The 15,503-nt window shown below is 62.7% G+C and overlaps 1 protein-coding gene across 1 annotated transcript; it reads right to left on the bottom strand.

Annotated features, from left to right (window-relative positions):
* Window positions 1-91: 91 nt before the first annotated feature.
* Window positions 92-14,602, bottom strand: EIF4B (eukaryotic translation initiation factor 4B). Its single transcript, XM_063359123.1, has 15 exons — window positions 14,495-14,602; window positions 9,786-9,923; window positions 8,714-8,922; window positions 6,603-6,719; window positions 6,231-6,285; window positions 5,707-5,850; window positions 5,053-5,163; window positions 4,581-4,754; window positions 4,245-4,479; window positions 3,270-3,388; window positions 2,972-3,185; window positions 2,089-2,156; window positions 1,794-1,881; window positions 1,418-1,490; window positions 92-1,223 (listed from the first exon to the last, which is right to left on the bottom strand). Exons 1-15 carry the CDS (start codon window positions 14,505-14,507, stop codon window positions 1,146-1,148), a joined length of 1,836 nt encoding a protein of 611 aa, XP_063215193.1. The 5' UTR covers window positions 14,508-14,602; the 3' UTR covers window positions 92-1,145.
* Between the last annotated feature and the right edge of the window lie 901 nt (window positions 14,603-15,503).

Below are 15,503 nucleotides of genomic sequence, written 5' to 3'. Positions count from 1 at the left end.
GAGGGGGGGGGGGAACGGTCCAGAGCATCGGGGGGAGCATGGAGGGAGGAAATCCCGGGGGGGGGGGGTGAAAAATGGGGGCATTGAAGGGTGTTTTAAAGATGAGTTTTATTGGACGACACGCCCCCCCCGCGGGGAGGGGGGGGGCAGAGGGTAAAGGCAGCTCCCGGCCCCCGCCGCCCCCCAACGCCGTTATTTTGTACAAATTTTTACAGGTTTCGCCTCAGAGGCTGCGGGACAGGGGGGAGCCGTGGGGAGGGGGGGGTGGGTGTGTGTGTGTGTGCCCGGGGGGGGGGTCCCCATGTCCCCGGGGTGGGGGGGGGTCCCCAGGGCTGTCCCCTCGCCTCCAGCCAGCCCCAAACAGCCCAAGCTCACCGTGGGCGGGGGGGAGGGCAGGCGGGTCCCCCCCTTTTTCTCCCCCTATAAAAGGGGCGGGGGGAGACACGGTGGGAAAAGGGGGGGAATTTGGGACCCCCCCCATCCATGACCGGCCCCCAGCAATGGCCAGACCCCGCTAAAAGGGACAAAAACTGGAAATATTTCACGGTGGGGCCCCAATTCCAGGTTTGGCCCGTTCCGGGGGGTGGAAACCCGTGAGGAGGAGGAAGAGGAGGAAGAAGTGGCTGCGGGGCTGGGGGGGGGACGGGACGATGATGGACACAGCCCCCCCCCCCAGCCCTGCCGCCAGCACCATGGGGTATTTGGGGCAGAGCGGGGTAATTCGGGGCAAACCGGGGAATTCCTCCGTGGGGCCGGGAGGACGAGGAGGAGGAGGGCAGGGAGGGAGGAAGGCTGCGACTTCTCTTCCTCAACCGCCCGCCCCAGCTCCGTCCCGCTCTTCTCCCGGCAGGCGGGGGCGGGGGGGGCGCTCCGGTTTCTTCCCCGCTCCGAGGGCAGCAGCGACAGCAGGGAGTTCTCCTTTGGGGGGGTGGATTGTTTCCCCCCCCCCCGATGTAAGAAGTTGGAGGCGGGGGCTGCGGGAGCGGGGGAGGTTCAGGTTTTATTTCTCTCTCTCGCGGCCGGGCAGAGGTTTGGTTTAGTTTAATTCTCCGAGCGATCCCAGGCTGGCGGCTGGGGGGGAGACGGGCGCGAGGGGGCCCCGGAGCTGGTTTGTTTTGTTTTTTTTTTTTTGTTTTGTTTTTCTTTTATTCGGCGCATTCTTCCTCGTCGCCATCATCTTCGCCGTCCACCGAGAGCGCCGCGTATTTGCTGGCGTGGCTGAACTGCGGGGGGGCAGGGAGGGAGCCGCGTCACACACCGCAGCCGAAAATAAGCCAAAAAAACCCCCCCCCACCCCAAACAGAACAAATAACTCCCAAACTGGGGTATGGCGGCAGCGCCGGAGCCGGGGTTCAAGCCCCCCCCCCCCTTCCCACCCCCTGAGGACGCGTTTTCCCCTCCAAAAACCGGTGCTTACGGAGGGTGGGTTCTCGTCAAGTTTCTTTGGCTCAGATGCAGGTCGCGAGTCGTGATCCTTCCTGCTCTCTTTCCTGCAAAACCAGGGACGGGTCAGCCGGGAGAGGGGGCAGAAACCTCGCCCGGGGGGGGGGGGGAACCTCACCCAGGGGGCAGAAACCTCACCCGGGGGGGCAGAGAGCCGGCAGCAGGGAGGGTTTGAACCAAACCCCATGTTTTAATCCCGATTTTGCTCAGGAGAGGGCGGCTGCGGCGCAGGAGGGCGGCAGGTCTGACCAGGAGGTGCCCCCAGGGTGGGCGAAACCCCGCTTCCCCGGGGGGGGGGGGGGAGACACCCCACTTCCCCACACCAACCCCCCCCCCCCCGGGTCACCCACCTGTCTGAATCCCCCGGGCCACGGCCGGAGCTCCCGCTTCGGACCTTGGAACTGCTCTCCCGGCCCCCGTCCGGCTTGTTCTCGTCTCCTGGGGGGGTAAAGGCCATGAGGTCTCAGCCCCCCCCCCGCCCAGCAAGAGCCCCCCCCCCGATGCATGGCCAGCACCGGTGGGGGGCAGCTGGAAGGTGGCTGGGGCACTATTTCTCTCTGTGCCCTGTCCCCACGCTGGGGACAGTTTTTGGAGCTGTTGGTGATTCCGGTGGGGAATCCCATCCCGGCCGTGCCCCACGCTCACCTCTCCTGTGGGCGCTCTTGGGGGGGGCCCCATCTTCCAAGGGCAGGCTGGGGGCCGGCTGGCTGCCACTGCGGGGAGAGAAGGGGAAGGTCAAGCCCTGGGGAAGGAGATGGCGACGCCACGGAGCGGGGAGAGCCCGTTGCCGCCAGGGGAGAACAAACGCTGCGGCCACCGGGATGTCTGGATGCACCAGTGGGAAATCTTGGAGAACTATGGACTGGTTTGGGGTGGGAGGGACCTTAAAGATCATCCAGTGTCCCCCCCCCTGCCCTGGGCAGGGACACCCCCCACCAGCCCAGGTTGCTCCAAGCCCCGTCCAACCTGGCCTTGAGCCCCTCCAGGGATGGGGCAGCCACAGCTTCTCTGGGCAACCTGGGCCAGGGGCTCACCCCCCTCACAGCCAAGAATTTCTTCCTCAGATCTCACCGAAATCTCCCTCTTCCAATGTAAAACCCTTCCCCCTCGTCCCATGGCTCCCCTCCCTGCTCCAGAGTCCCTCCCCAGCTTTCCTGGAGCCCCTTGAGGGACTGGAAGGGGCTGGAAGGTCTCCCCGGAGCCTTCTCTTCTCCAGGCTGAACCCCCCCAGCTCTCTCAGCCTGTCCCCACAGCAGAGGGGCTCCAGCCCTCCCAGCATCTCCGGGGCCTCCTCCGGCCCACTCCAACACCTCCGTGTCCTCCTGATGTCCCCAATGCTGCAGCGGGGTCTCCCCCGAGTGGGCCAGATGGGCAGAATCCCCCCCCCACCCCCACCCCCCCCGGCCCACTGCTGGGAATGCCGCCCAGGTTGCCAGTGGCTTTTTGGGCTGTGAGTGCACGTTGCCAGCCCGCGTCCAGCTCAAGGTAGCCCAAGGGCCAGGACACGTCCCCCCCCTGCGGCACCAACCTCGTTGGAGAGTGCTGCTCCGAATCCGAGCTCTGGGAGCGCGCGGGGGGGTTGCTGCTCCGCTTCACCCAGGCGTTCTCCTTGGGCGGCGGCGCCGGCATCACCTTCAGGGGCTGCTTCTCCTCCTTCGCCTTGGAGGTGGGAGACGGGGCATCGTCCTCTTTGGTGAACGTCTCGTTCTCCAAGGACTTCTCGCTCTCCCTCCTCCGCGTGGCTGCAGGGGAGACACAAATCGACGGAGGGTCACCCAAAAGCTGCAAGAGGGGTGACAAGTGACAAGTCCCCGCTCTCCACTTACTCCTGCCCGTTGGGCCGGTTCCCACAGAGGTGCCGGGAGGTCCCGAGTTGCCGGTCTGTGAGGACTCGCTCCCCGTCCGCGATCGCTCCTGGTTCTCTTCGCTTCGCCAGCTGGGATGCCTGTGCCGGAGGGGAAAAAGGGCTGAGCGGGTGCTCGGGAGCCACACGGCAGGGAGGGACGAGGGTCAGCGGGCGGGTTCAGAGCACCCCAAGAGCCTTATCAGCACCGCTGCCAGGAGGAACGGTCACAGGGGAAAAGGCCACTGCGGGTGTGACCGTGCTCCTCAGGCTGGCCAAGGGACCACACCGGTGTCTGGACATCCCCGGCAGCGTGGGCAGGGGGGCGAGGCGGGGGATTCTGCCCCTCTGCTCCGCTCTGTGAGACCCCCCTGCAGTGCTGCCTCCAGCGCTGAGGCACCAACAGCAGGAGGACACGGAGGTGTTGGAGCGGGGCCGGAGGAGGCCCCGGAGATGCCGGGAGGGCTGGAGCCCCTCTGCTGTGGGGACAGGCTGAGAGAGCTGGGGGGGTTCAGCCTGGAGAAGAGAAGGCTCCGGGGAGACCTTCCAGCCCCTTCCAGTCCCTCAAGGGGCTCCAGGAAAGCTGGGGAGGGACTCTGGAGCAGGGAGGGGAGCCATGGGACGAGGGGGAAGGGTTTTAACCTGAAAGAGGGAGATTGAGGTGAGATGTGAGGCAGAAACTCATCCTGAGGGGGGTGAGCCCCTGGCCCAGGTTGCCCAGAGAAGCTGTGGCTGCCCCATCCCTGGAGGGGCTCAAGGCCAGGTTGGACGGGGCTTGGAGCAACCAAGGGCAGAGGGTCCGGGATGAGATGAGCTTTAAGGTCCCTCCCAACGCCACCCGTGCTGTGACTCTCTGATGCTGTGACACCCCCCCAGACACCAAGCAGGTTTTAAGCCCAAGAGCCCACCGTGGAGCAGCCAGAAGCCCCTTCCCCATCCTCCTCCGGCCCCAGCCCACCTCTCTCGGGGCCGTCTGTCTATCCTCTTATCGTCCTCCAGCTGGCGTTGAAGCTTCTCTTGCTCCTTCTGTAGCCGCTCTTCCACCTCCCGCTCCCTGGCGGCCGTGTCCACCGGTTTGGCCCCCCCGAAGATGGAGGCAGCCCTGCTGGACTGGGGCGCCGGGGCCACGGAGGTCTCCTCCTCCTTGGGCGCACTCCGGGGCTTCAGGTTCAGCTTCGGCCTCTGAGTGGGACCTGGGAAGGAGCCATGACACCACGAGTGAGCGCGAATCTCAGCCTGAGCCGCTCTCAGCGTGGCGGGGGGCGGTCAGATCCCCCCCCAACAGAGCCGTTACCTCTGTCATCGCGGCGGAAATCATCCCGGCCGTAATCATCCCGGGAGTTCCACCTATCCATCCGGTCATCCCGCCGGTCATAGCGGTCTTCGTAGCGGTCACCTCGGTAGTCGTCATCCCGGCGATAGCCGCTGCCAAAGGCCCTCCGGCCGCTGCCTATCCTGGAATCGTAGCCTGCAAGAGGAAAGGTGACCCTTCCCAGTAACTCACAGCCTCTCCCAGGCCAGCGGGGCACAGAGCGGGAGGCCTTCCTGCAGGCCAGCACCTTCCTAACTCAGTGGCCTCAAAATCCGGGTTCTGATAAGGACCAGAGCCAGGCCAGGGGTTAACGCTGCCTGGAGACGAAGCTCATCTTCCGCACCCCTTCCCCAGTTACAGGAGGGGAACTGGGCCACACTGGGCAGCTCATCTGCCATGACAGAGTCTCACCCTCACCCCTCTCCACCCCAGCAATCCTTCGGGAATATCCCACCTCGGTCATAGTCTCTGCTACGGTCATCATAGCGATCCCTGCCCCCGAAGCCACGGTCCATATCCCTCCGCGGACCATCACGATACCGATCGTCGTAGCGATCCCGGTACCCTGGAAGCAGGAGAAGGGGGGGCTGGCGTGAGCGGGGCAGCACGGAGGGACCTGGCACAGCGTTTTACCCCGAACGCTCAGGTGACAGACACCGGCAGGGATTTTCCTGCGCTTGTTATTGTAAAAGAGTCACAAATCCCTTAACGAAGCAGGAAAATCCCGCTATTGTTCTCCAGATGGGAGACGGCGCTGCTGCACTCGCCCTTGCAAGGATCTAGCTGGGGAATGCGCTCCGGGTGGCTGCTCCGTCAGCATCCCATCACAGACAGAGCAGAATAAAGCACACCTGGATGTCAAGATAATGCAGATTTTCAGTGGAAAACAACAGAAAAGAGGAAAAACTATCCACATGGAAAAGATGCGGCAGATTTGGCTCTGGGCTACAGACGCATGGGAAGCAGCCACCAAGTCCCACAGGAGAACTGCTTGCCAAGGGAGAAGCGGAGGGAAGGAACAGCCTGAATCCTTCGTCACCCTTCAGACCCCCTCTGTCACCATTTTGGGACAGCAACGGAAGCAACACCTATTTTTGTGCCAACTCACTGTCTCCGAAGCTGTCGTCGCCCCTGCGGGGTGGGTAATCATCAAAGCTGTCGGTGGTGGCAGGACGGGCCCTCCAGTCGCTCTCGAACCTCTCCGAGTCCCGGAAGCGATCCCGATCTCTGCCAAAGCAGCGATCGTCCCGATCTGCCGGGGAAGGGAAGGGAATTTCAGCTCGCGGGTGGAGAGCGGCCGTCAGTCGAGCGAGAGCACAACGCAGCCTCTCCAGAGGCACTACTCGCTATCAGCAGGAACCACCACCGCTGTGAGAAGCCCTTGGCCGAGTCAATTAGCGCGATAGGGACAGCCCAGGGGCAGGGGAGGAACCAACACAACCCCTTAGATAAGCGCCAGCAGGCAAAACATCCCAGCCGGGCTCTGCAGCCACGCAAGCAGGAACCGAGCCCAAGCCACAATTTGGGTCGGGACAACAGTGATTTGTCCCTCCCCAGCCAGGCCGATGGCCAAGATGTGGCTACCGAGAGAGCCGAGGCGAAGGGAAGATCGCAAGCCAGGAGGACGCTCACCTTTATCCTGAGCTTGATCGGCAACATCCACTCGTATCCTTCTGTTCCCTAGAGACTGGAAACAACAGGGAGAAGTCGGCCCTGAGGCCCGAAGGTGGGCAGAGGGGCGAGAGACGAGCCTGGGGCCATGCCTGAGCACAGAGCCGCAGCTCGTGCCACACAGGGCTTCTCCTGGGGCCCTGATCACCTTAAAAAAGCACTTTTTTCCCCATTTAAGTCTTTCTCCAGCAGGAAAAGCCACTGCTCTACAAGAAGACACCTCTTAATGCGTCTCTTGCACCCAGGATGCACAGGAACATGCCTGATGTGGCGGGGAGGGGACATTCGGGGGCTTGCAGGCACCAGTCCTGCTCCGTCAGGGGTGGGACTCACCTCTTCATTGAGGCTCAGAGCCTGGAACAAGGAGTCTATGTCTTCAAACTCGGCATAACCAAAACCTTTCAACCTCTCCGGATTGGTAGGCTCCCGCGGCAAACGCACAGCACTTATCTGCGGGCAGAGAAAGAGGAAAACTCACATTAAGATTCTTGCGCACGTTAATAGGACGGGCAAGGACCGAGTTACCTGAGACAACGCAACTCATGGCTACCAAGGGCTGAAGAAATACTCTCAAAGAGGAGCAGGGTTCAACCCCCCTTCAAACACACCACAGGTTCCCACTAGAAGTGCCACTGACGCTTGTTTGGAGGGAGGGATCTGGCACTGGCAAGAGGTTTCCGGCTGCAGCGGGCACGGATCCGAAGGGCCAGGAGAGCTTAGCTCCGCTCCGTGCCCCAGGAACGGGGCTCCAACCCCACAGCATCCCCCCTTTGCATCCCACACGCTTTCAGAGCTCATTCCAGGCTTCCCCGTGGAAAACCAGTTTGGCCCTGCTCAACCCAGACGTTTCGTGTTCTACACGAGTCCCTGGGCCGCGGGGACAGCTCACCGGCTTCGCTGGGTTACGTGTCGTGTGTTCTATGTGCACCCCCAGTCACACTCGGAGCCCCCGGCATCGCTCCCAGGCCCTATCACACCCCCTGCCGCACTAACGCCTTCTACAACCTCTCCTGGACGCATTTTGGTTCCCAAATGCGGCGGCTCCCGGGTCACTCCCTGCTCCGAGGGCCAGGAAGTGGCAGCAGCCTGCGGAGCTTGTTACGCGCTGGCAAAGGGAAGGCACAAGTTGTCTTCAGATGTGAGGAACCACAACCAGGAGAGGGTGGGAAGGCAGAACAAGCGACGGATGCCGGGCAAACGACTTCCGCAAGGGTGAGGGCCACCATCCTGCTTCGCTCCTTACTCTCCTGCGTAGCACTGAACCCTCTGCCTACATCTGGCCGGGGCTGCAGCCTCTCAGCTCCCTCCTCCTCAACAGGAGCCTGCGCCAGGCTGTCACTCTCCGAGGGGGAGTGGGTGCTGCCTCAGCAGGTACCAGAGGTCAGAAAAACAAGCCGAAAAGGCAAGACGCAGGTAAGCAGCGCGGCTCTGCCCGCGGGGAGCTATCTGCTGCCATCAGCAGCCGTGCCAGGAATGCCGATTCCAGTTGCATTTCCCAGGCTGACCTCCCAGGAGGGAAGTGGCCGTTTCTCCTCGCTGGAGAAACTCGCCCTCCCCATCTCCTCCCTGAATAACCCAAGGGCTCCAACATTCTTAAAGCTGGGAAAAAATAATATTGTTGTGGCAGTAGCAGGCTCCCCGGGAGCACCTCCTGCTCTTGGCCATGGGAAGGACATATCCTGAGGGAGCTCCAGCTGGGAAACCCCTTGAGAGGGCCAGCCCCAGCTCAGGCCACAGCAGAGCCCATTGGCACAATCCGTGGTGCCTCCGTGAAATTATATTTATGAAAGGGCAGAAAAAACCAGACAGGCAGAGGAAGGGGGCGAAAAAGCGAGAAGGAGCAGAGGAAATGAAAATTTCAGAGGAGGAGGAGGTTCTCCAGGTGCTGGAGCAAGTAATAGCAGTAGCAAGTCTATTCTAATCGGTAATGAATTCAGTTTTCCACAAGTTGAGACTGTTTTGCCTGTGACTAATTGGCGAGTGATCTCCCTGTCTTTATTGCAACCTGCAAATTTCCTTCTCCTGCCCCGCTGAAGGGGAGCGAGCAGCTGGGTGGGTGCCTGGCATCAGCTGTGCAGCCCAAATCACCCCGAGATCCAGCCTACCGTCCCCTCTCCGCCTGCTTCAGCGGGACAAACACCAGCCGCCTGCCTTAAATTGTTCCCGCTCCATCACCATCGCGGCTGAAACGGCAGGATCAGTCGTTTCCTTGCTGGAAGTCAAGCGACTCATCCGAAATCCAGCATTGGACAGCCACGGCCAGCTGGAAAACACAGCTCCGGGCACAGAAAGACCTGAAGGAGCCGGGAGATGCCGCAGCCAATCCGCAGCAAAGTGGGAACCAACCGAGGGAGCAAAGGGGGGTGGTGGCATCCGAAATCATGGTCTTTACAGCCCACATTACCCCCAGCACCTCCCTGCCCCGGCTCTGAGCCGTTACTCACATTAAGTCCTCTGAAAAAGTCCTTGATGGATTCTTCCGTCACGTCATAGGGCAGGTTTCCCAGAAAGGCGGTGTAAGGGGGGGATTTCGGGAGGCGGCTTCTGTCTATGTTGGGTTCCCGAGCAGCCCGCGGGGCGGTGGGCAGGATGGAGCGGTCAATCGGAGGGGCCCGGTACACGTCATCATCGTTACTATGCCAAGTGGTAGAAACTAAAGGGAGAAATTTGGCAAATCACCCGAAAACGCATCCAACTAGAGACCGGTTACTGCCACGGCCATCGGCCTCGCCGCACGGTGCTACCAACGGCGTTACGACCGAGGAGCTGCACGTTAAAGCCCTGACATTCATCCGGCCGATCTGCTCGACCCAGCAGGAGAGAAGCTGCCCAAAAGGCACTGGCAGCCCCCAAGGTGAAACCGGAGCAGGTCAAACTGCACGGGAGAGCAGCCATTTAGTCTGGCCACCCGTTTAATAAAGCATTAAGCCTTTCCGGGATGAATTCCTGTTTAAATCACAGCTCGTCTCGATGGAAAAATACCCCAGCTCAACAGTAACGGTTTCAGAAGGAGAATTGGCTGCGAGGTCACCCCGCTCCCCGGTAACTCCTGGGCTTGGGTGACTCTGCCCACCCTCCACTCGCTCTGCTCCGGTTACAGCGACAAAAAGCTCTTTATCCCATTCCTGGCCCCCGCGAGGCTGCAAATCTCCCTCCCCTTCACCAGACCACGACTCTGGCTCCTAACAAGTCCTGGGTTTGCTCTCTCAGCTTAATTACTCCCCAGGAAAGAACCAACCAGCAAATCTGGCAGCGTTTGGGCGTGCCGTTGCGGGTCACCGGCTGTTCAAGGGTAGAGCCCAACCCGAGCTGACCGGGTGGTGCTTACCAACACCTCCCACCCCGCAGCGGTGGAAGGAGGGGAAGGACCTATCTGTGGACAAACTGCCCCCACACCCCTTCAACCCCAGGGTACCGCAGGCCAAGAGACTTCTCGTATCGGTGATTTAATGTCAAAAGAGCTTTTTGGGTGTTTGACTGATTGGGGAGCTCCCGCGAGCCAGGAAAGGACAGTACCGTCTCCTTCCAGGTCATCTGTCTCGTCGGCCCAGCTGACAGGTTTGGGGATATAGGTCGGGCCACCGCCGCCGCCACCGTCCTCTGCCAGAAAGTCTGTCAGAGTGAGGGTCTTGCCCTTCTTGTTCTTCTTCTTAGCTGGGGGGAGAGGGAGAGAGAAGGACGTGAGTGAGCCATGTCTGCCAACGGCCTGGTTTTGATCACCTGGGCAACCAAGACGTGCCACGAGCCACTGAGAGGCGCCACAAGCCACCGAGACGCAGGCACCGGCCACCCCATCATCCAGGTTTATTTTCTCTTTCCGTAGGGATAGCAGCCTCAAATTCAGCACAGCCGAGAATCAAGGCTCCCCTCGCTCGAAGGACACCCCGAGTCGCGTTTTGGGGGTCAGCCATACCCAGCAAGCCTCCCTGGGGGCTCTTTATTTTGTGGGAGGAGAAGCCGTCCCACGTCTACCGAGGCCCCAAGCCAGAGCATGGCACAGCAATGCCAGGAACTCCAAGATCCCTCTGGAGCCAGAGGCCAGCCGGCCTCGCCGACATCTTAACGAATCCCCCAACTCCTCTGGCTCAGGGATCATTTTCGGCTCTGCGAGCGGCCGCAGTGTTTATTTGCCCAGGCTTTGCCATCTCCCAACAAAGCCGGGCATCACGACAGGCTGCGACACCTCCCAGCAGTGCTGGGGAAGCCGGGCTATTTATAGGCAGGTGGGTTATGATGCGGTTTGCAAAATTCACCTTTTTTTTTTTTTTTTTTCCTCCTTGCAGAAGGAATTGCTGCCCCCCTGCGGCATTGCCAGCCGGAGCAGGGACTGACGGTGCTTTGACCTGCAGAAACGTCACCTTTACCCGCAAAAACATCACCTTTACCTGCAGAAATGTCACCTTTACCCGCAGAAATATTTCCAGGCAGAGCTTACAGGGCTCAGACACCCCCAGTGACCGTGACACCCCCTCCGTAGGGTTCTTAAGTGTCACTTCAGCTCTCCTCTCCCAGCAGAAAGAAAAGCCAGGAGGCTTTAAAAGCTACCACAGCAACAGCAATGCGAAATCGCTAATTGCTTTTGAAAACACACGCTCTTATCTTCGTTAAAAATAAATAATAAACTTTGGGACTGCTGGACTTCGCACAGATAATCTCTAACCAGGCTGCTGGCCGCGGTGTCTGATAATTAATCGGTGAAGTGTCGCAGCAGCCTCAACGAAGACAAACACGACAGACGCGGGAGTTTCGCAGGCTACTCGTTTGCAGTCTCTAATTAGCCAAGGCTCGCCTGCCATTGCTCAGAGCTGAGGGATTGCTCACTGAGCGGCGCTTAAAATGGTTTCTTCCACCGAAATCCCTGCACCAGCATCAATATAACAACCACCGCCGTCTTCCAGCGGGGAAATAAGGGGGTGAGAGGCTCCAGGTATGGATCCACCACTCGCGTGCGACACCTGGCCCCTGTCCTGCTTCTCAGCCCCCCCAGGTCCTCATTTTCTGGGTCCCACTCTTCCCCTTTGGTCTCAGGCTGAGTTTTAAGGCAGAGTAAAACCACAGCCTGCTGTTCCGGCTGGGAAGATGGAACCATCCCACCCTCCTGAACGTCCAACATCCCCAGCAATGCTGGGAACTCCTAGATGCCACCAGGGAGCTCCTGCTCTCCCACACTCTTGCCAGATCTTCATTCCCAACATCCACCAGGACCCCAGCAGGGACGGAGAGAAGAGCTGAGCCTAAAAACGACCCTTTCCCCCTGCAGTTTGGCCAGTTTTGCCCCCAGGTGCATTACACAGCCCCATTCCCGTCCCCTGGCCCCTGACCACCAGAGCCGCACCCCACCAGTAGGAGACCCCATTAGCACAGAAAGGAAACCCAGTAGCTGCCTGTGTCCTGATTTTTAGCCACCGCACACCAGTCCCCAGCCTCAGGTCCCCCGTCACCGTCTCCTTGAGCCCGCAGGCAGCCATCACCGCTTGCCAAGGTCGCCCAGCCTGCTCAGGTCCTCCAGTCGGGCTCTGGCCAGTTTCGGTAAAGCCGTGATGGCCAAGTGACACAGAACGGCACTGGCAGCCACGGGGAGATACATGGTGGCTGCTCCCCCCGGCTCTGGCCATCACCCCTTTGGTGGGGGGCTTGTCCCCTCCTCACAGCAAGACCCCAGTCATGCTCTGGAGATGACTCTGGCAGCGCTTGGTCTTCTTCTTGCATCTCCAGCTGCTTCCTGCTCCCACGGGTGTCGCAGCCTCGGCTTTGGGACTTGGGGTGACTGGAAACGCTTCCCCCAGGAGCCCAAACACACATGGAGCCACCCTGGGGGGGTGACCAAGTGTCACCCACACCTCTCAGCCCCCCAGCTCCCCCTAGAGCTGCTCCACACCCACCACAGAGCAAACCAAGTGGTTTCTGACACCCCCGGGAGAGCGTGCGGCACCCCGCAGACCCTGCAAAGCCTGGCAGGGAGCCACGATCCACCATCTGAGAAGCACCTGACCTCGGGGGGTGACACCTTCCAGACCCCCCCTGCTGTGTCTGTGGCTGTATCTGGGAGGCGGACAAGCTGCTCAGGGGCCTCACCAACCCCTGGGGGCTCCCCGGGGCTTTTGCTGCCAGCTGCAAACATCTGTGCTCCCCCCAAAATTTTGCCACCTCTTTTGGGGACAGCAAGCCGTCCCCACCTATCCATAGGCAAAGGTCGTAAATCCAGTTGGCCCTTTGGAATGGCTTAAGCTCCGTTTGCCAAGGAGAAACTCATGGAAAGATGACGTCAGTGCCGGATAAAAACGCCGGGAGAGCAGCAGCAGCAGTGACTGCCTGGAAAAAACGAAGGAGAAATGCTCTCCTGCCGGAGATGAGCACCGTTCCCCAGGAAGGGGGGCTGGGCCGTGTGTTTGAACCTCCCTGCTGTGCCGGTACCACTTCCCAAATGCTCTGGCCACATCAAATGGCTACCAAGTTCGGGCAGGAGCTGATGCCGTGAAGCAGCTACTGTTGCGGGATAATGGCATCACTCTGTCTGCTGACACCGTGTTGGGGGGGGAAAACCCCCACCTGGGCAAAATCTGCCCCTTTGTGTTGGTTTTAACTCTGCTGAGGGGCAGCTGAGCCCCCCCCGGCGAGGCACTGGGGCTCTGTCAGCCTCCACACATGGTTTTTGACACATGTGGAACCCCGTGGAGAGTCCTGCGGCCGCAATCTGTGCCCTACAACCTTCCCCTTCAGCACCCTTCCCCTGTAGCTCAGAGCCCCCCTCCACCCCGCTGGGTGGCTCCATGGGGCTGCTGGGGGTCGGGTAAGGAGGGGGAGCATTGCCCACCCTGTGCATGGAAAAGGCGCTGGGCACCAACCCTTCCCTTTCAGAGCATGGGGGGACTCTTCAGCATTGGCCTTGCCCACCATGACACCACCCTAAGCTCCCTGCCCCAGTTTTTGGCTCCCTGTCCATGTCGGAGCCTCGCCGGGCCTCAGCCAGCCAAAGCACCGCGGCTCGGGAAACCGCAGAGATCTTGGGGGGGGGGGGGGGGGGGGGGGGGGGGGGGGAGTGACTAATTTCTGCATTTCCCCCCCCACTCACCGGGCTCCAAATGGCGCCGGTGGCTGGAAGAGAGAGGCTGGGGCCCTGCTGGCCGCCGCATGTGGGGCATTGACCAACGCGGACGGGGGGATATTTGGGGGGAAAAAAGGGTGGGAAATGGCTCAACGGGGGGTTGGGGAAGGACAGAGCCAGCCCTGCGGGTGGCTGACAGCACCCAGCGCTGCCCAGCCACCATCTTATGGAAGACACCCGCGGCGGGGGGCACAAACCAGGCCTAGGCAGGGGAACAGGACAACGTGGACGACACAGACACAAACCGGGGCCGGAGGAGGAGGACGACGACGGGGACAACATAAACCGGGTCTGGAGCGGGGCGGGTGGGGTGTGTGACAATGGGGATGACACAAACCAGGCTCGGGGCTGGAGGCGGGGGAGGCAAACCGGGCCCGGGGAGGGAGGGACGGAAAAAGACAAACCGGGCCCGGGGACGACACAAACCAGGCCTGTGCCGGGGGGACACGAACAAACCGGGCCCGGGGAGAAGGATGACACGGACAAACCGGGCCCGGCAAAGGGGATGACACGGACAAATCGGGCCGGGAAAAGATGGGGGAGGGGGCAGACACTGCGGGTCTGCTTCTCCCCGGTGAGAAACGAGACGGTTTCGCCCCCCCCCCGCCACCGCTGCCCGGGGCCGGCAGCTGCAAGGAGACTCAAGGGTATCGGAGAGACGAGGATGGGGGAGGGGGCGGCGCGGAGGGGGGGGGGGGAGGCGGGGCTCCGGTATCCCCCCCCCGGTACCGGGCCCGGCCGCGTGCGCCCCACGCACCCACGTGGGCACCGCCCCGCCCGGGGCCGCCGCGCGCCTGCGCAGTGACGCGCCCGAAGGTTCCATCTCCCCCCGCCCCCCCCCGCGCCCCGCCCGTCAATCACCGCCGGCGGCGCGCGCCCCCCCGCCAATGGGAGGCGGGGGGGGGGGGGGGGGGGGGAGCGACCGCGCGCGACGGCCTGAGGGGACGTGGGGGGGGAGGGCGGTTCTCTGCCGCCACCGCCCCCCCGTCCCACCGCTCCCCGGTCCCGCCGCCGCCCCCCCCCCTTCCCCCGGGGAGCGGCAGCGCCCGGTGCAGAGCGATCGTCGCCGGCCGGCCCCCGCGGAGGCCGCCGGGCGCCGCCGCCGCCGCGCCGCGCTCACCTGAGGCCGCCATGTTGGGAAGAGGCAGAGAAGGCAAAGGACCCGGATGGCGCCGTCACGTGACTATGAGCCGGCCCCGCCCCTCCCCCGGGAAGGGCGGGGCCGGGCGGGGAGCGGCTGATTCTGCGCTTGGCGGCGCCGCCCGCGCCGCGATCGTGAGCGGGGGGGGGGCACCGGGCACCGCGACCCCCGTGGGACGGACCCGCAGCCCCTGTGGGCGCCGTGACCCCCGAGACAGGCACCAGCGCCCCGTGGGCAACGCACCGTGACCCTCGAGCAACGCGCCGGCACCCCGCATGTGCACCGTGACCCTCGTGCAAGGCACCAGCGCCCCCCGTGAACGGCACCAGCGCCCCGTGGGCGGTGCGCGACACCCCCCCCCCCCCCCCGGCACTGCGACCCTCGTGCAATACACTGTCACCCCCGTGGGCAACACACGGGCACCCTCCGTGCGTTCACCGGCGCTCCCCGTGCACCGTGACCCCCGCGCAACACATCAGCCCCCCGCCCCCGCCGTGTGCGCACCGCGACCCCCGTGGGACGCGCCAGCGCCCCCCCGTGTGCACCGTGACCCCCCCAAGCGATGCACCAGACGTGCAACTCTTGTGCGGCGCACCAGGACCCCCCGAGTGCACCGTGACCCCCGTGGAACGCACCAGCCCCCCCCCCCCCATACAACACACCAGCGCCGCCCCCCACCCCCCCCGCCCCGTGTGCTCTGTGACCCCCGTGAAACGCGCCAGCCCCCCCGTGGGCAATGCACCAGCACCCCCTGTGTGCACTGTGACCCCCGTGCGATGCACTAGAGCCCCCCCCATACCCCTGCAATGCTCCAGTCCCCGTCCCCCCGCCCCGGCTACTGCCCCCCCCCGGGCAGCGTCCCCCCCTTCCCATTTGCACGTCGGGTCCTCGTGCAACGCACCGTCCCACGCACACGCACCCCCAGGAGCACGGCACCCCCCTGCACCTCTGCAGGCCGGGCCTGCACGGCTGTGGGTCACAGTGTGGG

The sequence above is a fragment of the Chroicocephalus ridibundus genome, chromosome 24 (assembly GCF_963924245.1).
Source record: "Chroicocephalus ridibundus chromosome 24, bChrRid1.1, whole genome shotgun sequence".
NCBI lineage: Eukaryota > Metazoa > Chordata > Aves > Charadriiformes > Laridae > Chroicocephalus > Chroicocephalus ridibundus.
Note: the sequence above shows the minus strand (reverse complement) of the source record. Positions and strands in the feature narration are given on the sequence as shown.